Raw genomic sequence first — 25,395 nt, 5'->3', positions numbered from 1 at the left:
AAAAAACCAAACATATTAACAAAGAACTGTACAGAACAACAAATGAATCAAATTCAGACGGCATATAACATGAAAATGGTAAAGAAGGTTAAATATTTAGGAATTACAATTTCTAATAGAAATATCACATTAACAGAAGACAATTATAATAAATTGCTATTAGAAATTAAAAGGGACTTTAAAAAATGGAAGAATTTAAAAAGATAATTTATGTGAAAAATAGCTATAGTAAAGATTAATATTCTTCCTCGTTTTCTCTTTTTGGTGCAGAACATCCCAATATTAAGAAATACAAAGTGTTTTCATGAACTGGATAAAATGTGTAGTCAATTCATCTGGGACAACAAGAAACCTAGGATTAAAAAAAAAGTAATGCAGGATAAAAAAGAGAGAGGCGGTTTTGGTTTGTCAAACTGGAATTTGTATTATAAAGCACCTGCATTAAGTTGGATAACGGAATGGATAATGCTAGAAAATACCAGGACTCTAAATTTAGAAGGATTTAAGTTACGTATGGGATGGCATACATACACGTGGTATGAAGTACAAGCTTTAAGCAACATACAATAAGAGGTGCATTGATGAAAATATGGAAAGAAACAAAAAGTTTCTATGACAAAATCCCAAAATGGGTATCCCCTTTAGAGGCACTCATAAAACCCACGTTATATAACAAAAACAGGAGAGTGACATATGAAAGGCTTTTAGATAAAAATGACAATTTAAAAACAGAAGAAGAACTGGCCGTGCAGAATATCAGGCTCACGTGGTGGGATAATATTCAATTAAAGACAAGAATCAACAAAGATAAGAAAGTAGGATTTTACAGTAGCAATAATGACTTAGACAAGATATGGCTCTCATCAAATGACAAACTAATCCAAAAGCTATATAACTTTCTACTAACTGATTATTTACAAGATGAAACAGCCATACCATATAAAGAAAATATATTTAAAATGTTCCATAGGTGGCACTGGACACCAGATAAAACAGCAAAATGCTTTGTGAACGGTAATAGAAACTGTTGGAAATGTAAAAAAAATGTTGGCACATATGTTCACATGTGGTGGAGATGTGAAAAAATACAAAAGTATTGGTGCAAAATATATAATATTGTGAAAGAAATAACAGGACTAGAAAAACCGTTTGTACCAGGAAAATGTTTATTAAATATATTTCCAGAACAATGTAAGAAGGAAAATTTATATATAATAACATATATCTTTACAGCAGCAAGAATAATGCTAGCCAATGGGAGCCCGCCCTGCACTTGGCGGGCAAGGTGGGAGCCAGGCTTGCTTGGCCTGGGTGATGCAGGGGGATCGGTCGGCAGGCGGGCCACCCGCTGGAGGCAGCAGCTGAGCCAGGGAGGGGCGTTGCACCGGTGTGGTGCTAACTGGCAGGGGAAGGGGGCCAGAGCGCCTCTCCCTCCCTCCCTCCCCACCTCGGACCCCCCTCCCCGCCTTCCCCATCAGCCCCTGGCGCGTGTGCTCGCAGCTGGCAAGAGCGGAGCTGAGGCTGAGCCGCCTCCCATGACGCCAGGTGGGTGGTCGGGCAGCAATGGCGGGCGATCCTGCGGCTCCGGCGCGCGCTCCACCAAGCTGCTGGCGGGAGGGGACTGGCACTGACTGCTGGAGCACCACTCCAGGTCCAGTGATGCCAGGCGGGTGGTCGGGCAGCAATGGTGGGCGATCCTGCGGCTCTGGTGCGCGCTGGCGGGAGGGGACTGACACTGACTGCTGGAGCACCACTCCGGGTCCAAATGACCCCTGGCTATCAGTATATCTAATTCTGGACAATGGCCTCTTGTATAAAAAAATCCACACAATGAGGCGATGTACATACAGGGGAGATGTTTCTACAAACCTGAGGGACCCTCAGGTTAATAGAAAAAATCTTAAATACAAGTTATGTTATTTTGTATTATGTTTTAAAGTGGTTTTAATTGTATTATATTTTATACTGTTGGAACCCGCCCTGAGCCCCTCAAGGGGAGGGTGGGATATAAATCCAAATAAATAAATATAAATAAATAAACTGTAGCACAATAAAGGGGGGGGGATAATTTTTTTATTTGCTCAAATGTCATCATGAGATCTTGGCAGCCATTTTGTATTGCTTAGACAACTTTGATAATCCAAAAATGGTTGCTGCAATGTTACTTCCACCGTGGAGGTTAGTTGGGGAAAGATTGGAGGGAAAGTGGCAGAAGGCAGTGGCACTGGTAGGTGGGAAACGGGAAGAAGTGAGGAGCTGTGAGTGGAGATGAAGGAAATACTGGAGGGGAAATGGAGATAATTTGGGGAAGAGAATCAGCTGGGCAGATGAGCTTCTCCCCATTAGCCCTTGAGGGTACTTATACTAACAAGCATGCAGCTTCATGAAAGTTAGTACTGAATCTCTCAGAAATATCAAATGATCTAAAACAATGCAGAGTTTCAGTGAAAATGCTACTAGGCTTTCAGAGCATAACCAATCATTACAAGCAACATAGGCTGCTGCCAAAAAATGAAAGCACCATTGTTTTCCTCACCCCACTCCACAGTGAGTATTATGGGCCCATTCTCATGCTGTCACTACACTCTTAATTTCTCCATCTCAGCTCCATGTCATTGGCTGCAACTGGCAAGGGTAGAAAATACATCATATAATGACATGGATTAAGTTGCACTGCAAAGAACTTGCACTATTAAGTTCGATCCTTAGGGTGGATTTGCACATGCGTCTGAGATGCATGACTGCTGGTGCATTGTTTGAATTAAAAAAAATACAGTATAGAATTACCTTGTAGTCCCTGCTGTGTAGATTGGTTTTGAAATTGCGTGTATGGTTTATTTGCCGAGAACTGCTGTCCATTTGGAGATTGGCTGTGTGATGAAGGTGACCTGTGTTTCTGAAGTAATGAAGGAGTAACTACTGTTTTCAGTGGACTAACAAGAGGATGAATATTTCGACCAATCCTAGAACAAGAAAACAGTAAAACCGATTATAAGTTTGGCCCCTTTCTCGTTATGAATGTATAAAAAGTGCCCTATTGGGTTCTGTGTGAATATTACTATTTGTTTAGTTTAAAAATGCAGTATTTATAACCATGAGTTCTTTTCTACAGCATGATATCCATCGAAACAGCCAGACAAATTATACAATCAAATTCCAGTACTTTCACTAATCTGTATCGCCAAGAAAAACAAGCAAGGTGGTTATCTTTTACTGAACCTATGTTTTTAATATAAGAGCATTCATACTTACAGATCACATAAAACATTTCCTGTGGCAGAAGTACCTTATCTGTTCTGTTGAAGATGGGCCAGGGCTATTCCCAGCCTTTCTTTGCTAGGTTTTGCTGTCTCACTTCCAGGTCACAAATCATAGATATGAATGAAAGTCAGCATTTCCCCCATAACCAACAGAAACGTTTAGAGCAGTTTTGCCAAGCCCAAGAGTATTTTTTAAGTATTTATAACTGAGTCTCCGAAATGTATAAGTGGAATGAAATTAGTTATTTTAAAGTTCAAGCGCTTTCAAACACTCACAATGAACACATCTCTTACACAAATAAAAGACGGAAAGAGTTAACTATAAGGAGTTTGGGTTTTTTTAGTCACAGTAGCTGAAGAGTTGAAGTGTGTGTTTCAAGATCACTTAGTATAAAGGTTGCAGTGGCCTTGAAAAATTAACCAGTGAGAATTTTGGGTGGGCAGAGTTGGGTGGATCATGTAGGTGAGATCTAGAGCATTTATAGGCACTTCTAACATACATTCTCCTATTCCAGAACCAACCTCACATTAAAATAATCAATTTAAAACTCTCGCTTTTGACAAATTCAGATGGGAAGAACCAGTGCCTCATGTGGGTGGTGAGTCCAGTAGCCCTACCTTGTCTATAGCCCTGAACTCTGCCTCCACTGCATCACACTAGCCTACAAAGATGGAGGGTTACTTCAAATTTGATTTTTTAAATCACAGAAGACCATTCTTGTAAAAAAAAAAAAAAGGTGTATACAATCACAGTCGAACTGTGCTGACTATGTTTATTGTAAATTGAAGAATTAGGCAACCCCTGCACTGAGTCTGCATTGCACTAATAAACACAAGTCGCTCCATTGCCTACCTGTCTACCTAGGCAGATTCCATGCATCCATTCATCTAGATTTACACAGGAGGAAGTGTATCTTTTTGCCCTTTTCCAGCATTTGACAAAGAGAAGGAGGCCATACTTCATTTGGTCCATTTTCTCTCACTCTGCTGCAATCTTTCCCAAACCTGGTTTAAAAGGATGCTTTTGGAAAGACCATAGTTAAAGTACCGTTGGAGTTTATATGGACTTTCCCCCCAATCCCTCCCACATTGGTGCCATTTTCTTTACCTCAGTTCCTGTGGTAGCCATTTCCTCCCCTCCACTGGAGGGCTTTTATGGACCTTTTAAAAGCTAGTAATAGCTATATCACTGCAATAGCTATATTATTGCAACACTATACTAGGTCCCAGCATTCATTTAAAATGGAAATTCTCTAACCATTTGATTGTAAGGGGAAAGTTACTGGCTTCACATATTTCTTTATAGCTCTGCAACCAAATGACTAGATATTTCTTTAAAAATGAAAACTGGGAAGTAGTAGCATGATGCAATAGCTATAGTGCTATAGCTCTAACAGATTTTAAGCCTGAGAAAAGCTCTCCAATGGCAGCCATGGAAGGCTTAGGCAGGGAAAGTGCCAGAAAAATGTCTGTATGGGTACCCTGCTGCCATTGCAAATGCCTCTGCATTCACAGCAGCAGCCAGAGCTACACAGAGAATCATCTCCACAGGGAAACACTTTTAACTTATTTTCATATCAGATGGGGAATATAACCGTGAAGGTGATTATCAGTTATCCTGCACAGATGACAGTTGCAGCACAATAGCTCTTCTACTGCAACAGACAACAGTCTTATGTCCCTTGGAACAATAACAGATTTATTATGGCATAAGCATTAATGGATTAGAGTTCACTTCATAGGATGCATAAAGATGACCATTAGAAGCACTTACACATACTCACACAACACAGACATAAAGCCACTGATACACAGGAAAGTCTTAGATCCAGAGGAGTTAGCCATGTTAATCTGTTGCTGCTACAGGAAAGTCTTGTAAACAGTAGCTCATAAGGCGGTGAAAAGCAAGAGGCAGGACTGTGACTTTTCTATGCTTTGCTTATGCAATCTGTTTGTTTTTATCCACTATAACTCTCCTTGCGATGGTAGTTCTTTTCTCCCTAAGCATGCTCATGGACTTAGCATGGAGATGGCATCTGACTCAAGAGAATTACACAAGAGAATCTCATACAAGTCTCAGTTGGCCAGTTGGCCACTCAGAAACACAGGGTGCAATCTACCACACAGCCTATGCTCCCTGCATTTTGACAGGGGTTATATGACAGGAGCATTTAGTGAATCTGCATAGAATTTGTCTGCTTTGAACTCCTGGGGCAGAGCAGAACAAAGCATTTGTGTTAAATGTATATAAACAACTTATTTATTTATTTAAACATATTTATATCCCACATTTAAGAAGATAAGAAGAGCCTTGCTGGATCAGACCAGTGGTCCATCTAGTCCAGCATCCTGTCTCACACAGTGGCGAACCAGTCCCTCTGGATGGCCAACAATAGGGCATAGAGGCTGCGGCCTTCCCCTGATGTTGCTTCCTGGCACCGAGATTCAGAGGTTGACTGCCTCTGAATGTGGAGGTTCCCTTGGGCATTTCTACAATGCCCAAGGCGGCTTGCAAAATGTTAACATGCACAAGTATATATCATAGTTAAAACACTTAAAATTAAAATATATCAGGTTAAAATATTGTCAGTATTAGCTGCCAGCAACATTCATTAGTTGCTTCTGCTAAAGTTGCATCAAAATATCTATATATCTAATAGCGAAGGCGCCCCCTGTGTGCAGATATCTAAAACCGCACATCGGGGGCATTTTGGAGGAGGCCGGCAGAGGGTGAAGGAGCCGGGGGGGGGAGAGATTGGTGAGGCCCGGAGGCTGGAAGACACTCAGGCCATGTCGCTGGTGTCCAGGGATTGGGGGGGGGGGAAGAGGGTTTACCTGCTGCTGCTGCCTCCTCCTCTTGCTCTGCTTGGAACTCTTCTCTCCCCCCCTCCCGTATTGCCGTTCCACTTTCTTATATTGTCTAAAGCTTCAACACAAGTACTATAGAACAATGATTTGTTTTCTGTATGTTTCATGCATGTTGCTCTTGAAGCCCATGGCACCAGGTAATAATTATCTCTCTATATAATAATTCTGTTTTGGTCATGGACTCTCCTGAACATTCCACATGCTTCCAAATCAGATGGCTCCCTGATCTGTCACTCAGAAACTGTCCCTGTTCACTGGCTGTGTTGCCTGAGTCTCGCCTCCAATATTCTAAACAGTTTGCTGTTCCTCTGCCCCCAATAGCCAGTCGGAACACAGAGGTCATTTGCATATGTGGCCTGATTGGCCTTTGCCTCTAACATTCTAAACAGTTTGTTGTTGCTGTTGGGAGTCATTTAATGTGTCCTGAAGTAAAAACGGTCACTGGAGTTGCCAATCTCCATGTGGGGCCTGGAGATCTCCCAGAAATCAACGTGTTCCCCAGCCACAGCACATCATTTTCCCTACAGAAATTTTCCCAGCACGGTGGGTGGATCGGCGATGGCGGTCGCTCTCCTCAAAGCTCGCCCTTCCCAGGCTCTACCCCTCAAATCTACAGGTCTAGCCCTCCCCTTTGTATTGCCAACCTCCAGGCACCACCTGGAGATCTACAAGATCAGTTCTCCTGGAGAGAATGGCTGCTTTGGGCAATGGACTCTATGGAATTATACCCTACTGAGGTCCCTCTGCACCCCAAACCTTGCCCTCCCCAAGCTCTACCCCTCAAATCTACAGGTATTTCCCAACCCAGAGTTGGCAACCCTGCTATGGAACTGCTTTCCAGACCCTTGGAACCCAGAAGACATGGCATAGGAGGAGGTGCTTTTCTACCTTAGCTGCCACTGCATAACCCCAAATCAACATAAGTCAGAGTGGAGGGAACCATACCTGTTACCATGAGGCTGTCCTCCCATACTACCCACTTGGGGCAGCAAAATGACTTGAGACAGCCCTGCCTTATAGCTAAGCAGAAGGAAATAAACATGGCTTGCCTACCTCTATTTTCCCCTTCCCTCATCCGCCCCACCAGTCACAGCTGGGACACTCACCTGGAGCTTCCTTCTAGAGCTCGTTGTATTTCTTCCCACAACGGACCTAGTATCTACATAAAGATGGAAGTAGTCCCAATTATCCTCATGAGAAATTTATTTATTAAATATAAAATAAAATCTGTTTCAAAAAATAAAACATTTTTCTTTGGTACTTGTGGATCTTTTAACTAATTTTTTTCATTCCATGAACTGGTGCAGTTCTCTTGTTGCTGGCTGGCTAAGGCCCAATTATTGCCTTATGGATGGCAATAAACACTAATCCATTGTTAATTTTTCAAAAACTGATTTGCTTTTATTATTATATTTCTATCACAGAGTTCAAGATGGCTTACTCTGGGGTTCTCCGCCACCCCCAGGATGGCTTAGATTCAGAGGCATAGGAGTATTACAGGATGTCCAACCACAGAATCCATCGGAAAAATTCACGGAAAGGGTTAATGGAGGGATTTTTCCTTACCTTCCCCTTCCACAAACATTTGTCCTTGAACTTCTTTGTGAGGCTCTGTGTAGCTGTGCAAGCAAAATGAGCCACCAGAGTGGGGAAAAGGCTGCAGCAATGATGGGGTGGTGGTGGGAAATCAATGAAATCACCCCTTTCCCCCTTTTTCCACTTGTGGCTGGTGTCACTGGAAGAGGTGACTTAACCTGATTCCCCCTCGGCTCTGCAACTCCCTCTGTTAGTGTATTTTGCTTGTGAGGGTCTGCCAGACCCTCAGAGAAGATTTTTTAAGGATAGATTGCATGAAGGAATGCAGTCCCTCATGCAGTCTACGTTGTCATGCAGTAATGGTTGGGGATCTATTTTGCCAGTACCTTCCATGAACTCTACGGGTGGATCCAACCCATAACCAGGATGATTTTGAAATCGTTTGGTCATTTCATTGTTGATGCAAGATGCCTTGGGAATTGTGATATTTAAATATTTAATAAACATATACACCTTTAACCCTTTCCCCTAAAACTGAACAAAAAGGGTCCTGCAGATTTTTAAGCTACACCCTCCACCATGTTAAGGTACAGTTTTCCATGGTCTACTGTTCACTTACTTGCCTTTAATGTGTTCCTTACAAAAGAAAATACAGCACAGCATGCCTAATTGCTAAGTATTTTAAAGGGAATATAAAACTGAAAGACTGAGAAATCCACTTCTCTTTTACTTATACTTGGGGGTAAAATGCAACCACAACAGAGACATAGATGTTTTCAATATGAACACTGTCTCGCTTTGTTTTTATTTTGGAAGGAAAGCTTTGATTGGCAGATTCTTCTGTTAGACAATGGATCTCAATATTTCTTCCATCCGTCTCTTTCAGCAGGAAGAAGATCAGATCCAGAGTTCCGTCCATCTGTACTTTATCTCAAATAAATTCCTATAGATTTTGTGATGTGGTGCTTGCCTGCACTTCAAACCATTTATCAAGGGCTGTGGAATTGTAGATGTGGAGAAATGCATTCTATTTGGGGCTTTCGGCTTAGGGTTGCCAACCTCCAGGTGAGCCTGGAGATCTCCTGGTATTACAACCAATCTCCTGGCAGCAGAGAACAGTTCCCTTGGAGAAAATACCTGCTTTGGAGAGTGGACTCCATGGCATTGTACCCTGCTGAGGTCTCTCCACTCCGCAAGCCCCGACCTTCTGAAGGTCCACCCTCCACAAATCTCCAGGTATTTCCTAACCCTGGTAACAGAAGTGGCAACAGTTCCCCTGGAGAAAATGGCCGCTTTGGAGGATGGACTCGATGGCATCATACCCCACTGGGGTCCCACACCTCCTCAACCCCACCCTCCACAGGCTGCACCCCCAAAATCCCCAGGCATTTCCCAACCCACAGTTGGCAACCCTATTTGGGCTAGATAAAATCTGTACACTGACTCTGAAAAGTATTCTCTGTAGCTGAAGACATGCAGGAAGGGGGAATTCACCTGCTCTCAAGCCTTGCTACTGACTGGCCTGGAGACAATGAAACTGTCAGCTCACATGTTAAATCAGAATCTGACACCCAAAAAGGGACACAGAGACTTGGGGATGCAATGGCTTGACTGTATCTTACTGGGCATTTCAGGAAAGGAAAGTTTTATTCACGGTCATTGACCAACACATATACCGATGGCATTTTGTAACATGGATGATAGATATCACAAAATAGAAGCAGAATTTTAAAACTGGTTATAAAAACACCATGAAACCATAATAATTAACATTAATAAAACTAAATCTTAATTCTCCTCTTTTCGAGCTACTATAGATTTTCTAATTTTTGGGGCAAGCCATCCCAATGAGTAACTTCTGCCCACCTATCCAATAGCAAATTGCTTAAAAGGCAGATTCTTTGCCTGCGAGAGAGAGGGAGTATCTTAGAGAAAGGAAGAGATTCACAGATGTTATTATACCCTTTACAATCAAAAATTACATAGACTCAATACCATCCACACAACAGGGGCATATTCTTTCTTCATAAGGAATCTTGTTAAATTTTCCTTCCAGGACTGCAGATGGGAGTACATCCCAACGCATTAGTGTAAGTATTCTTCTGTAGTCCTGATTTAGTAAATGGGAGAAGTAAGGCATAGGGATTACTCTTATGGAGCCAGGAGGACTCACCATTTCTCTATCATATTTAAATCGTGTTGTCTTGAGATAGCCAGTATTCTCTGTTTCGCCATAGACTTGCCCTTTTCATAACCCATAGAACACAAATATTGTTTAGACAAACCATAAGAGGCTAATTTCTTATCTAGCACCTTAAACCAAGGGGTTCAAAGTGGTCTAACATCATTAAACTTGTCAATTCCTTGGGTAGAAAAGCTAGCTTTAACCAAAACGTTGTCACTGCAATCCATAGCTTTGCCTCGACTGTAATCATGCCTGTCTCTTTTCAAATAATGGCATTTGGAACCTCATTGGGGGCTTGTAGAATTGCTCTCAAAATTTAACTGAACTGTAACTGCTTTCTTAAGGTTTGCTATAATGTTAATGAGAGCTGAGACAAAGATTTGGCCTTAAATAATCTAAGGAAGGCCGAGCGCCGAAGAATGGATTCTTTTGAACTATGGTGCTGGAGAAGACCTTTGAGAGTCCCTTGGACTGCAAGAAGATCAAATCAGTCAATCCTAAAAGAAATCAACCCTGACTGTTCCCTGGAAGGCCAGATAATGAAACTGAAGCTCAAATACTTTGGCCACAAAATGAGAAGGGAGCACTCACTGGAGAAGACCCTGATGCTGGGAAAGATTGAAGATCAAAGAAGACGGGGACGGCAAAGGATGAGATAGTTAGACAGTGTCATAGATGCAACGAACATGAAATTGAGCCAACTTCAGAGGACGGTGGAAGACAGGAAGGCCTGGTGTGATCTGGTCCATGGGGTCGCAAAGAGTTGTACTCGACGGTGTGACTGAACAACAAAAAACAACAAATCTAAGGGCAGCCACAGGGCATTTACCTCCTTTATTCCAGTAAAGTTTTTGAATCACCCCAGAACTCCTTTTGGCCTCTGAAACAATGGTATTTATATTCACTGATCTTGAACTATTTGCCTGGAAGAAGACTCTCAGACTCCATCAGTCTATCTACAACTATACCATACTGGCTATATGGTTTAACTGCTATATGAATGATCTACTATGACAGCCTGAATAGAAAACCAGAGGTTTAAAGAATGTGGACAATACTATAGTTCAGCTTCTAACCAGAGTTCTCATTGAAGTTGAACTGAAGCCTATGTTCCATGTCTAACACTGCCAAATGTACAAGTAAGAAGCAGAATATAATATATGAACCAATTCTAGTTTATTTATTATGGTATAAGCTTTCATAGGGCAGAGCCCATTTCGTCAAATGAACAAGGTGGATTGTGAAGATGGTGTGTGGATACATATAGCATATGTGGATATACGGTGTAGGTACAGTATGTGTCCATGCCCATTCGCATGGATAACATAAATTAGGGCTGCCAAGCCGTGGCGGGGGAACCATGCATCGTCACAGGATCCCTGCCGTGGGGGGACAGCGATACGCGTTGCACCGGCATCGCCAGGATGTGATGCTACGCATCGCTCAGGCAACGGGACTCCAAACAGCCCCGTTGCCAGAGTGACGCATAGCGTCACATCCTGGCGACGCTGGTGCAACGCGTATCGCTGTCCCTCCGTGGCAGGGATCCTGTGACGACGCACGGATCCCCCGCCGCGGCTTGGCAGCCCTAACGTAAATGTCAGAAACAAACTGAATATGGTAACCAGTAATGCTTAAGATTTTGGGGTTCCAAAGACAAATGTCATAACACTGAAATTCACCCCAAAATGTACAGGTCTGCTTTTGGTGAATAATCAAATTGCTTCATCGTTTTCATAATTAAGGGGGAAATATCAAAAAAACTAAAAGATATCATTTACATAATTGCTCACCTTGATATAGCAACCAGTTATCAGTGATAAATAAAAGATGATTTCCAAGTTAATTATCAATTAACAATAATTCATGAGAACCAATAAAACTTTGCAGGTCCATCTTGACTGATTATATCTGGAAGAAGATCCTGAAAGATTTTCCCCTTCATTTGTGCACAATTCCTACCAAGAACTGTGAGGCGTGGCTAACTTGTTTAAAGAACAATCCAGGTAGTCAGCTATGTTGGTCTGAAGCAGTAGAACAAATTTTGGCATCCTAAATTTGTATAAGGAACAATTGCCTCAAGATAGTGTGCAAGCTGTTATGACTAAAACATGGCAGGATTTCTTGCACATACAAACAAGTTCAAAACCAAGTTGTTGCCTCGCTTTCTGATCTGCGGCTCGGTGATGGCGGTCGCTCTCCTCCACCTCTGGGGAGGCGACCTGTGCACCAGTGGTCCGGAGGGGTGCCACCTCAAGTGACACCCCCAGGTGAGCCTTGGGAAAAGGCTCCAGGCCGGGGGCGCTGGGGGGGGCGACCTCTTCGATGGCGTAAAGCCAGAGAATTGAGGCGCTCTCTTGCCCCAAAGGGTCCGTCCACTGCGTGGCTCAGTTTTACACTGAGCATAGTCGATGACAACTGGGACAAGCAGAGAGATCAGCGGAATAACGAGGCTGCAAGACGTCTATGGATAGACCGACAATGATCCAGAGGATGTAGCAAGCGGAAAATTTTAAAAAGTGAGTTCCCCCCCCAATTGGAAGCGGTGTCGGGAGGGGCCCCTCCGGCGTGAATAAACGAACTTTGTTGATTAAGTGTAGGGGGGGAGGAGAGAAGAAGCGTTGCACGGTATGAAAGACTTAATCGCTAAGCGGAAAAGTTAGTAAAGAAGTCCCCCCCCCAACTGAAAATGGTGCAGGGAGTTAACTGGCATAAAAAACAAGCAAACTTTCAATTAAAAGGAGAGGAGAAGTGAAGTAGCGTTAAAGTGCACGAGAGACTTAGCTGAGTTTGCGAAGACATCGGGCGTGTTATTGAAGGAAGGTGGAATCGGTTCTCTGAATGTAAACAAAGTTGAAAATGGCCGGCGCTTGAGGTAGATTGGGACGAGGAGCAGGGAGGGGCGGCCAAAGCCCGAGAGTGTAAGAGAAGGGTGACGTGTTCTCCATGCTATCGGAACTGCTCAAGCCGGTTAATGAGAGGCTCGATGATATTAACCAACAGTTGATCGCTTCAAACCAAAGCCTGGCAAAGCAACAGCAACAAATTGCCGAGCACAAATGGAAGAGAAAGTAAAAGAGACAGCACATGACACCAAGAAAGTTAAAAAGAAAGTGGGATTGATGGAACAAAGACAAGATTCACAGGAAAGGAGACTGCTGAATCTACAAATGGAAAAAGCAAACAAGACACTCAGATTTCAGGGCACTGCCGAATCACAGGGAGAAAACTTGAAGAAAATGATGGCAGAGCTACTTGCACTGGCGATGGCTGTGTCAGAGGTGGAAGCAGAATCGGAAATTGAGGTGATCTATAGATCATAAAATATATTAAACGCAACAACCTGCCAGGTGAAATCGTGGCCAAGTTTCTCCGAAGACAGACTAGGGATTTAATCCTTAAAGCGACGGCGGCAAGCCCTCTGAAACTGGGAGGAATGGACATCAGGGTCCTAAAGGACACCCCGTTTGAGATACGTGAGAAAAGGAAGGCTTATAAAGAGTTGATTTCAATCCTGCAAACTAACCAAATCCAGTACTCCTGGAATTTTCCTGAAGGTGTCGTGTTTAAGTACAGGGATAAAAGAGAGAAAATAGACTCGGTTTCAAAGGCTGAAGAATGGATGAAGCGGCACTTCGGATCGAGGGATGAAGATCAGCAAGAGCGAGGCGGTGGAGCAGGCGCTGCAGAGAAGGACTCAGCCGATGACCTGGGAGCAGCAGAAGGAGTTCCAGCCAGAGATGCGTATGATTTAAGATTAAGAGGACCGAAGTAACGCTTTAAACTTTAAAGACTTGCAAACGAAGATGATGATGGAAGATTCTCGGCATGCACTTGAATGAACTGGAATACTAACATGAACTGACTAATTCTCTGACTTATTGGCTAAAACTGAAGTGTGGAATATATAAAACTAACTGAATACTAACTGTTAATGATCTCTACTCTTGGGCTTTTAGTTATAGTGTGGGTTTGATTTTCTGTCTTTTAATCCTGGGGTCCTATTTCCTTCCCTTTTTATCTGTCTTATAGTTTGTAGGTGTAACAAAAAATAAATAAAGCTACCCTGTCTTCAGGGGATTTAAAAAAAACACAAGTTGTTGCCTCAAGATAAAACTTAATTTAAAAAACCCAATCCCTATGTTATTTGTCATGGTGTAAACAAGGTTGAAAGAGATGCATCACAATGCTAGTGACCTACAAGAAAAAAATTCAATATGTCAAAACACCCCATTTCTTAAAAAATGTAGTATAATCACTTGAAATATGAGGAACGCTAGCTACAGGGTCAAGAGACCAAAGCAGAATGAAAAGAAGTAGGGAAGAGAAAAGGTTAACACAGATTTTCATCTCTTTCTCTAATATTAAAAATGATGTGCAAAGCTCTGCTAATCTGGTTTCTGGATGATGCCCAGTTCCTTGCCACGTGTTTCTTTTCTGGGTCCTGCCCTGGGGGAATTTCTGTCAGCACAGGCTCAAGAAACAGTTATACCATTCACTCTCCAAAAACCCACTATATGAAGTTTGGTGAACTTTGCTACTAATCACTCCCAGGTGCCTTTGCCTCATTCTATGGAAAATGCAGGATCCTTCCCTTCAACAATATGATAATAAACCAGTCACTCTAGTTTACCTTCGCAAACAGTTCTTTGGGTTCACTGTTTTACATTATGAGACGCAACATGCAAACTTACTGTTGGGCTGCAGCATGCTGCACAATTGTATTGGAACACAGTGACTGACAACAAAGTCAGTAACCTGCTTCCATTGCCTTTGCCATTAATGTTGACCTGGCTCAGGGTCCAGCTGACTGGATAGGAAGGACCAAGGTCAGAGTGACCAGCCACCCTGCTTGTTTTCTCTTCTCCCAACTGCTTGTTTGGTTTGTATTATGTATAGACACACTGGTTATATGAGGCTACAACAAAACACGTGGTTCCCTTGGCATAAAACCAACATGGAACGAATCAAGCAAGTTAACTGAATTTGAAATAAGACCTAAAAGGAACTCGGTAATTCATTCCTTCAACAGGCAGGTCAAATATTACAGTACCAAGGCAAAGAGGGAATACAAGCAATTCCATGTCTTTCATACACAACATGGAAGCAATTATTTATTTATGTGGGGCAATTTACTTCATTTGTATCCCACCTTTCTCCTCAATTAAAGACAACTGAGAGAAGCTGCTAGGTGCCACAGAAAGCAGGCTTTTCTGCAACCTCCCGTTGCTTCATTATTACAGCCATGATTACAATAGTTGAAAGAGACTCAAAATTTCTTAGAAATGCTTATTTCCAGACTGGCTTGCCAACATCACTTCCAAGACAAATGTGTAAATTTGCAAAAGTGAGTTTTATCCTCACCCCCTACGCCCAGAACTGTGCCATGCAACATAGAGGGCTGAAGCAAGAAAGGGGAATCACCCCAAGTAATCTTCCCTCTTGTGTAAACTCTTTTCCACAGAGTCTGATCCACTCATGGAAGAGTGAGCCAATGTCACTGCATTTCTATTTCCATTGTATCTAATACTGTCTTTATCATTAATCACAGAGTACTATCTGCAGTGAAAATTCTACACTGAGGCACCCAAATTAAAAGCATAATTCTGCACCCTACATAAATTAAACTGATTTAGCATATTTTATGTGCATAAATTATTCTGATTGTGTTGGTGATGGAAGGGGACAAGGAGATGTATTGGGTACTCCAGTTTAAGACAAATGAAACTAATGAGTTTAGAATAATGCTGCACAGAATTGCACTATAAAGTTCCCCTGACCAGTGTCCCATTTGGCTTCAGAGATGCCTTCAGGCATTGCCCACATACTTCCAAGCCTATCTTTTCAATGGTAAGAACTAGAAACTTTTTTAAAAAGAAAGAAGATTCTCAGAATGCTAGAGTAGTAAATTTGCTACTTTTCAGCACTTACACATAACTGTTGAATAATATAGTCCTGCCAATGTTAATGTCTCCAAGTATGTGAAACTCAGTTTATGAATAAATTCATATTTCAGCTTCTTCCCTTTTATTGCTATCCTTTTCTTATATATAAACCACAAAAATTGTTAAAAAGTATAGTATCCTGAGTTTATCAGCTTTCATTCAAAAAATGAAATAGCATACCGAATCCATTTCAAAAATAGCATACCGAATCTGTTTCAAAATGCTGGTTCTTACCTTTAAAACCCTATATGGCCAGGGTCTGACTTACCTGAGGGACCGCCTTTCCCCACATATACCCCCAAGAGCACTTTGGTCCGGGGCACAACATCGCCTGGTGGTTCCAGGCCCCCGGGAGGCAAGGCTCGCCGTGACTAGGGCCAGGTCCTTTTCGGTGGCGGCCCCTACCTGGTGGAACGAGCTCCCGGAGGAGATCAGGGCCCTGCAGGACCTTATGCAGTTCCGCAGGGTCTGTAAGACGGAGCTCTTCCATCAGGCTTTCACATAGGGGCCGCCACTACCACTGCCACCAATGATGTGGACAACATTGGGGTTAAGGATGGCCCGGGAAGATCTACCACAATTTTTGTGTGACTCATACCACCGGACTTACTTGCTTGGGATCGGCTATAAGACAACATCATCTCTGGAGAAAAACAGGTTGCTTACCTGTAACTGGTGATCTCTGAGTGGTCATCTGTGCATTCACACCCATGGGATCTAGTGCGCACGCGCTGGATCGATCGGCATTGTAGCAAGCTCTTTAACGGATTTTTGCGTCCAGACATCGGGCATGCGCAGGAACCCCACCACGCATGCCCAGAGGGGAGGGCGCGGACATCCCGCCAGTTCCTTCAAACCGCCGCAAATCAACCCCTATTGAAAATGTAGAAGCTGACAGCAGCGGGGAAGGAGGGCGGGTGGTGTGAATGCACAGACGACCACTCGAAGATCACCAGTTACAGGTAAGCAACCTGTTTATCTTCGATGTGGTCTCTGTGCTTCACACCCATGGGAGATTAGCGAGCAGTGGCCTACCTGGAGGAGGGTGCTGGCAGGTCCTTTACTGCATAGCCGAAGATAGAATGCGACGTCCCATGTTGGTATTAGAGTTTTTGTGGACGTCTAGGGCGTAGTGCCTGATGAAGGTGTTAGGCGTGGCCCACGTAGCGGCTTTGCAAATGTCCGTCAGGGGCACTCCCTGGAGGAAGGCAGTGGAAGCCACAACAGCTCGAGTTGAATGAGCCCTGATAGGGCCGGGCAATGGCTGTTTGGCAATCAGGTAACAAAGGCGGATGAGACCCGCAATCCACCTAGGGAGGCGCTGAGCCGTGATGCGAGTCCCCAGCCTTGATGGTGCGTACGAGACGAATAGTTGGGAGTCACGTCTCGCTGGGCGGGTTCTGTTCAGGTAGAACAGGAGCGCACGCTTCACATCCAAGGTGTGTAACAGTCTGTCCTCTGAGGATTTCGGAGCCGGGAAGAAATCTGGGAGGAAGAACTCTGCCTGTAGGTGGAATTCTGACACTACCTTTGACAGGAACGAGATGTCAGGGACTTTCAAGGAAGGGAAAGATAAAATAGTGGGGAAGGGAAAATGAGATGCCCCCTGCAAGTCCTTGTGGGTTCCCTGCTCGTACTAGAGATTGGCGAAGAAACCTCCTGCATTTCTTAGCTATTCTTTCTGGAGAGTGGCCCATTCCTAAATTATTTTGTATATACAGAGTGCATGCAAATGGTACAGAAAACAAATTTCTCTGATCACTGCTGGACTTTGTTTTATAAATCTTACTTTCACACCTGTACATGTTCTTTTAAAAACAGATTCATCCATTTTTGCAAACTCAGTTGCTTAATACCAATATTAAGGTGAAAGTAGTGGGCATCCTGGGTAGTAGTGACCATGTAATATTGGAATTTACAGTCTTGGGGAAGGGAGAAGCTGTACTTAGTCAGACATATAGGCTGGACTTCAGAAAAGCAAATTTTAACAAAATTAAAGCTATGCTGGGGAGAATCTCGTGGTCAGAAATACTTAAGGAGAAGGGAGTTCAAGAAGGGTGGGTGCAGGGCTATTTTTGGGCAGGAACGCACTGGAACCATGTTCTGGTTGGCTTCTGAGCTGGCTACGTCCAGGGCTCATTCCCAACCGGAACACGGTTCCCTCTAGCTCACATGCTGCCTGCAGCTCCAGCGCACAAGTCTCCACCTGCTTAAGAAACCACGTGCTGGCGGGCAGGCTCCCAGAAGTCGGCAGCCCCCACCTTCCTGATTAAGCAGCCCCCAGTCTCCTGATTAGGCAGCCACCTTCCGCCCTCGTGGCATTGATCAGGAGAGCCTGGGCACCCTGAAGAAGCTGTCGCTGCTGCTATCGCTGTGCCGGAGGTGGAGCCGTTCATCATAATTCATCGCTGGCTACTCTGGCGCCCTGCGAGGTAGGCCATCGGCAGTAGCGTCTTTCCGACCCACCTCCCATGCAGCCTGGGGTGCAATTGAATGGGGGGAGCCCGCCGAGCCGGGATCGGGGCCCTCGACCCTTCCGTGGCACACCTCTCGAACCCGCAGCTTCCTCTTTCGCTCCCGTTGCAATTTGTTTTTTTTGGGGGGGAAGGGGTTGAAGTTGGCGTGGCTCGAGCAGGCGAGGAGAGGTGACGGGCGAGCCGGCCGAGTAATGGCTGGTGGGTGGGTGGGCGAGTGAAAGGCCACCTGGGAGGGACCACTCGGTGCCACCTGCTTGGAGGGGGGGAGAAAGCAAGGAAGGGAAGAGGGAGGGAAAAGAGCCTCCTGCCTGCTTCACAGCATGTCCTTTGGCGGTTCAGTTAAGCGAGCCTGCCCCGCAGGATCGGGTCTCCCAGGGAGTGTGTGTGGGGGGGGAGCTCTTCTCCATGGATTGAGGGCACAGAGATCTTTGGCAAGAAGAAAGGGGGGGTTTTCCTTCCTTCCATCCAGGGCTCATGAAGGGGCCCTGAGTCTGTTGCTTGCTTCTGCAAAGGAGGAGGAGGAAGGGATCTGGGGTTGCTGCGCGGTGCGTGCGGATTGCATGCTTGGTGCCTCGCGGTGTTGTTTTATCACTGAGCAAACAGGAGGAGAAAACTGAGGCTAGATGCATGGGAGGGGGAAAAAGTCGCCTTCCCTTCACTCAGCCCACCGCTCCTTGCGATCTCTTTCTCTATGCAAATTTGCTTCCCCCTTTTCTTCCTTATTGTTTTTGGTCGTCCTGTAAGCCACCATCTGGGCTTTGCAGTGCCTGGGCCCTGGGGTTTTGCATTTGATTTGAGAATACAACCTCCTCTTTCTTCCTTGCCCAGAATCAGTCCGGCTCTTGTATTTGTATTTAGGCCTCCCCCCCCCCCATTTCCTCGAAGGAACCCCCACTGGCTTTGCAGTTCGCAATTTTTGCTGTCATGTGCAACTTCTGTCCTTGTGCGGGGTAGAACTGCTTGTGGGTGCCTGGTTTATCTGCATAAGGGTCAGAGAAATACATGGAGGACAGATTTTTATCAATAACCCTTAACTTGTCTGAGCTGAATGGAGCCTGCACAATCAGGAGCAGTATACACCTTGACACAAGATGCTGGAGAGGGACATACTTTCTTGCCCTGCTGAAGTTCTCAGAACCTCAGAAGGGCCCCCCTAGTCTGGGTAGGGCCACTGTGGGTAACAGATCTTGGGCTGCATAGCCTCAAACCAAGAAGGCTCCCCCCTCTTAGGAGCCAGTTTGGTGTAGTGGTTAAGTGCATGGACTCTAATCTGGGAGAACCAGGTTTGATTCCCCACTCCTCCACTTGCAGCTGCTGGATAACCTTGAGCAAGTCATAGTTCTGCCAGAGCTGTTCTCTCAAGGGTCTGCTGCAGCTGGCGCTGTTGGGGGAGGCGGGTGGGGTGTGTGTGTGGGGGCATGCACATGTGGGGTGGGTGGAAAGGCCCTGGGCACCCTCTTTCCCCTCCGCAATGCTTCTTGGCAGCCCTCAAGGGTCTGCTGTGGCCAGCGCTGTTGGAGGAGGAAGACAGGGTGTGTGTGGATGCATGTGGGGATCATAAACGCTGTAGGTAAACCATCTTTTTCCATAATGACCACGAGTGAAATGACCTGTCTGATCTTTTATGTGCTTGGCAGCTTACTAAGCTGAAGTGTGTCCCAATGTTTTTGGTTTACATAAGTGCCTTCTCATTCTCCCCTCCCCACATTGCTTAAGCATCATGCTGAGGACTCTGATGCATCTTTAGTCTTCTGGGTTGTCCGTTGCTTGTGAATGTCACTGCTGGGAGACCACAGGATCTTCGAGTATTTATGAGGGAAATATTTTTCAAAACAGTGTATCTTGCTTGCTGCTTAGTTCATGTAATTAGGCTTTGAAGGACTGTTTTGGCTTAAAAGCTCTGATGTGGTGGAGAGAGTGTCCTATGTTTCTTATACTTGAAGAAGAAGAAGAGATTGGATTTATACCCCACCCTTCACTTGGAGTCTCAGAGCGGCTTACAAACTCCTTCCCCTTCCCCTCCACACAACAGACACCCTGTGAGGTGGGTGGGGCTGAGAGAACTCTGACACAAACTGCTCTTTTTCAAGGACAGCTGTGCCAGAGCTTGTGACTAACCCAAGGTCACATCAGCAGGTGCAAGTGGAGGAGTGGGGATTCAAACCTGGTTCTCCCAGATTAGAGTCTGCACACTTAACCACTACACCAAACTGACTCTCAAACTTGCTTCTAAAGGTTTTGAGTTACAGTTTGGTGTATTGGTTAGGAGTATGGACTCTAATCTGGGAGAACCGGGTTTGATTCCCCATTCATCTACTTGCAGCTGCTGGTGTGACCTTGGGTCAATCACAAGTTCTTTCAGAGCTGTTGTCTCAAGAGCAGTCCTCGAAAGAGCTCTCTCAGCCCCACCTGTTTTTAAATGGTAATCCGTGTCTGTTTTTAAATGGTAATCCGATCTGTATGAACAAGATTGGGAAGGGGGGACATTCAGATCAGAGTCCTTTTAAAATTTCCTTTCGCTGTGTGCAGCCCAGAGAGGACATTGGCAAGAAATGTGCACTCTGTACATGTTCATGCTCTTCATTTTGCTGTTAGTTAAAATGGTGTGGTACAGTTTCAAAGGGACAACTAACTGGGATGTACAAAAGGAATGACAGTCCATTGGAAACAATGGGAGAGACTTGAAGGCCCATTGGAGATAATGGGAGCCAGGAATGCCAATTGACTTGCATGGGCTCCACTGAAATACATTGCAGCACAAAAAAAGTTGCAAAGAAAATGTGGAATGGTTTTTCCATTAAGGGGCATGGGGGGCTTGCACATGAGAATCTTTGCTAATCCTTGTTTGATTTTCATAATAAGCTGCGCTGTCAGGCGTGTGGCCTAATATGCTAATGAGTTTCTGCTGTTGGGTGTGGCCTATTATGCTAATGAGTTCCTGCTGGGCTTTTTCTACAAAAACAGCCCTGGGTGGGTGTTTCTTAAAAGTGAAATATTGAAAGCACAGTCACAAACAATTCCTATGAGAAGGAAAAATGGGAGGAACCTACAGAAGCCAAAGTGGCTCCACAAACAGCTTTCTAAAGAATTGAGAAATAAAAAAGATTAATTTAGGAAATGGAATGAAGGCCTTATAACCAAGGATGAATATAAACATAACCAGTGCTTGTAGCAAGAGAGTTAGGAAAGCTAAGTATGAGTTTAGGCTGGCAAGAGATGCTATAAACAACAAAAAAGGGTTATTTTCTTATGTTCAAAGTAAGAAAAAGAGCAAGGACATGGTAGGTCCATCGCGGAGTCAGGAAAATGAAATTGTAACAGGGGATGAAGAGAGGGCAGAACTGCTCAATTTCTACTTTTCCTCAGTCTTCTCTTGCAAAGGAAATGGTGCTCAATATGGCAAAAACAGAACATATGATGAGGGAAGGTAGTTGTAGCCTAGGATCAGCATAGGGGAAGTACATAAGCACCTGGTTTCTTTAAATGAAACTAAGTCCTTGGGGCCAGATGAGCTGCATCCAAGGGTACTAAAAGAACTTGCAGATGTAATTTCTGAGCCTCTATCCATTATTTTTGAGAATTCTTGGAGAACAGGTGAGGCGCCAGAAGAGTGGAGGCAGGCAAATATTGTCCCCATCTTCAATAAGGGGAAAAAGGAGGATCCGGGTAACTATGGACCCATCAGCTTGATGTCTATACCTATAAATGTTTTAGGGGGGGAAATCGTCAATCGGTCCTTTTGTTGTTGTTCAGTCGCACAGTCGAGTCCGACTCTTCGCGACCCCATGGACAAGATCACGCCAGGCCCTCCTGTCTTCCGCCGTCCTCCGAAGCCCACTCAATTTCATGTTTGTTGCATCCATGACACTGTCCAACCATCTCATCCTTTGCTGTCCCCGTCTTCTTTGACCTTCAATCTTTCCCAGCATCAGGGTCTTCTCCAGGGAGTGCTCCCTTCTCATTTGGTGCCCAAAGTATTTGGTCCTTGGGCATTTAGAAAAGATGTCTGTGATCACTTTATCTTTTTTTTTTTAAAGAAAGTTACTACCTTGCTGGATCAGGGGAATGCTGTGGACATAGTTTATCTTCGTTTCAGTAAGGCTTTTGATAAAAGTCCCAGATAATATTCTTGTTGACAAGTTGGTAAAATGTGGTTTGGATCCTATTACTGTTAGTTACTGGATTTGTAACTGGTTGACAGATCACACTCTCTGGTTCCTCATCCTCTTGGGAGTGGAATGACAAGTGGAGTGCCTGAAGGATCTGTCCTAGGACCTGTTTTGTTCAACATCTTTATCAATAATTTGGATGAAGGGATAGAGTGAAGGCTTATTAAATTTGCAGATGACACTAAATTGGAAGGAGTAGCAAATATGGTAGAAGACAGAGTCAGGAGGATACTGGATGATCTTGACTGGCTGGAAAACTGGGCTAAAACAAATAAAATGAATTTTAACAGGGATAAATGTAATCGCTGGACTGGCAAGAGAGAAACTCTGTCACTGGGAGTGACGGGGAGTGGCCCGCAGAGCAGGGGGCGACCACCGGAGATCTTCCCGACCACCGCTGGACTAGTGAGAGAGGAGCCCCGGCAGGCCCTCCCTCTCCCCTCCTTCTCCTTCCCCCTCCTGGTCTGCTGGGAGTGCTGGGGAGTGGTTTACAGGGGAGGAGTGCACCGCGACTACCGCTGGACGAGATCACTGCTGGATTGACGGGAGCATCGAGGAGTGGCCCCCGGGTGAGGAGGCAGCTATTGGAGTGGTTGGACCACTCCGAAGAACTAGAGAGCAGGTTCTATCTGCCGCCGCGAAGGCAGTAGCCTTAACCATAAGGACAAATCTTGAAGTGTGCCAGGAGGATGAGTGGATGTGAGAAGGATGCATGCACGAATGGTGATGTAGCCTGCTAGTATTGTTAGTAGAGTGGAAGAGAGACTGGACGTAAAAATTTGCTGAGTGTGGGTGTGTCAGGGGCCAGGTCTCGTGTTTCTTTTTAGGATAGTTAGTGCACTTGGGGCAGAAGTATTGCATAGCAAGGCTTGATTATATTGTACACAATTGGGGGTGAGAAGAGAGCTAGGAGGATTGTTGATCAGCTGTCTAGGCGGTCAGGTGCTGCAGCGTGGACCGGCCAGTGGCAGCAATGTCAATACAGCAGATTCCGGTGCTCTTTGGGAGGGGGAAGTATAGCGGTGGGTCCAGGCCATGGAGTAAGGGAAGGGTGCGGAGAACCATAAGGGCTCGGCACCCTTCCAGCCTGAGACCCATTCCGAAGGATACCCCCCTCCGACATTGGTGTTGTGCAATGCCAGGTCCATCAATAATAAAACAACGGTCCTCCGGGACTTTATTACAAAACATCAGGCGGACCTGGCTTGCGTGACAGAGACCTGGGTGCGGGATGGGGAGACCGTAGCTCTCTCCTAACTTGCCCCGCCTGGGTTCTCGGTCCTACACCAATCACGCACTAGGAGGCGGGGGCAGGAGTGGCTATTTTCATTCTGAAGGATTACTCTTTCAGGGCGCTCCCGCCATTAGAGATCACGGGCATTGAGTGTGTTGGCCTGGTGTTGGATGCCGAGGAGAGTTTGGCAATCTGGCTGGTGTACCGACTGCCTAACACACCAGCCAGTAGCCTGCCATCCCTCACAGAGGTCGTATCAGGCTGGGCGTTGTAGCACCCTAAACGTTTGGTCCTGGGTGATTTCAACGTCCATGCCAATGATGTGGTGTCCAGTCAGGCAGCGGACCTAGTATCGTCCATGGCAGCACTAGGACTCTCCCAATTAGTATCGACCCCCACTCACCAGGCTGGCCACATGCTAGATTTGATCTTTGTGGCTGGAGTAACAGTGGTCGGATTACTGCATTAGCAGTACCATGGTCGGACCACCGGCCCCCACGCATCAGGCCGGGCACACGCTCGATTTGATCTTTGCGGCTGGGAGTACGGTGGACCGGATTACCACGAGGGAGGTACCATGGTCGGACCACTATGCCCTGAAGGCTCGTGTAAATGTCCCACCCCGACCCTGTTTAGGCGGCAAGCAGATTTTAGCTCGCCTGCGGAGCCTAATGGACCCGATGCAGCTTCAGATGGCTCTGCGGGATCTGATGCCCCCTGACGGTTCGTTAGATGAGCTCGTGGATGATTGGCATAGCCGATTCGCTACGGCCATCGACGTGATCGCTCCCCGGCGCCCTCTGCGCCCTTGCTCTAGGCTGGCCCCCTGGTACACCCAGGGGTTGCGGCTTATGAAACAGGAGCTCAGACGGTTAGAGATACGGTGGCGCCGAGCCCGCGACGAGGCTACAAGAGCATCTTATAGGACGTTTATGAGATCCTATGAGATGGCAGTCAAGGCTGCGAAGAGAGATTTCTACGATTCGATCATTGACAGTCCTGCCACAGGGCAGACGAAACAGTAGGGAATTGGATATTGGCTGTGAGGCTTTTGCGAGCTACTTTGCGGACAAAGTCTTGACGCTCCGCTGCGACCTCCCCGCAACAGTTGAGACAGTAAGTGAACTTGAGGCCCCTTGCGCGGCTTCGCCGGGTTTGGAAAGTTTTGACCGACTCAGCTTGGAGGAAGTTGATAGGGTGCTTGCAGCTGTGCGCCCAACCACTTGCAGCCTGGATCCGTGCCCCTCCTGGCTCATTAAAGCGGGCCACGAGGGGTTTCAAGGTGCCTTGAGGGAGATTATCAACAAGTCCCTGTTAGAAGGGCGGTTCCCTGAGGCACTCAAGGAAGCGATGGTCCACCCTCTCTTAAAAAAGCCAGCGCTGGACCCGGCGGAATTGGCCAGCTATCGGCCGGTGTCCAATTTGCCCTATTTGGGCAAATTGATTGAGGGGGCGGTGGCGACGCAGCTGCAGAGCTTCCTAGATGATACTTCCGCCTTTGATCCATTCCAGTCTGGCTTTCGCCCTGGGCATGGAACGGAGACTGTATTGGTTGCCCTTACTGACGACCTCCGCAGACATCTGGATCGAGGCGGTGTAGCGGCACTGTTGTTGCTCGACCTGTCAGCCGCATTTGATACGGTCGACCATCAGTTGCTTGCCCACCGCCTTGCCGACGTGGGGATTCAGGGGCTTGCCCTTCAATGGCTTGTCTCCTTTCT

General features: G+C 45.5%; 1 protein-coding gene across 1 annotated transcript in view; it reads right to left on the bottom strand.

Moving 5' to 3' along the window:
* GLIS1 (GLIS family zinc finger 1) overlaps window positions 1-25,395 on the bottom strand; it is a 334,070-nt gene that overhangs the window by 21,977 nt on the left and 286,698 nt on the right. The window contains exon 9 of the mRNA XM_015427696.1: window positions 2,788-2,963. Within this exon, the coding sequence (XP_015283182.1) occupies window positions 2,788-2,963 (176 nt within the window). The remainder of the gene's footprint in view (window positions 1-2,787; window positions 2,964-25,395) is intronic.

This window comes from Gekko japonicus, unplaced genomic scaffold (assembly GCF_001447785.1).
Source record: "Gekko japonicus isolate JY-2015 unplaced genomic scaffold, Gekko_japonicus_V1.1 scaffold332, whole genome shotgun sequence".
NCBI lineage: Eukaryota > Metazoa > Chordata > Lepidosauria > Squamata > Gekkonidae > Gekko > Gekko japonicus.
The sequence above is the reverse complement of the archived record's forward strand: the minus strand, read 5'-3'. Positions and strand labels throughout refer to the sequence as shown.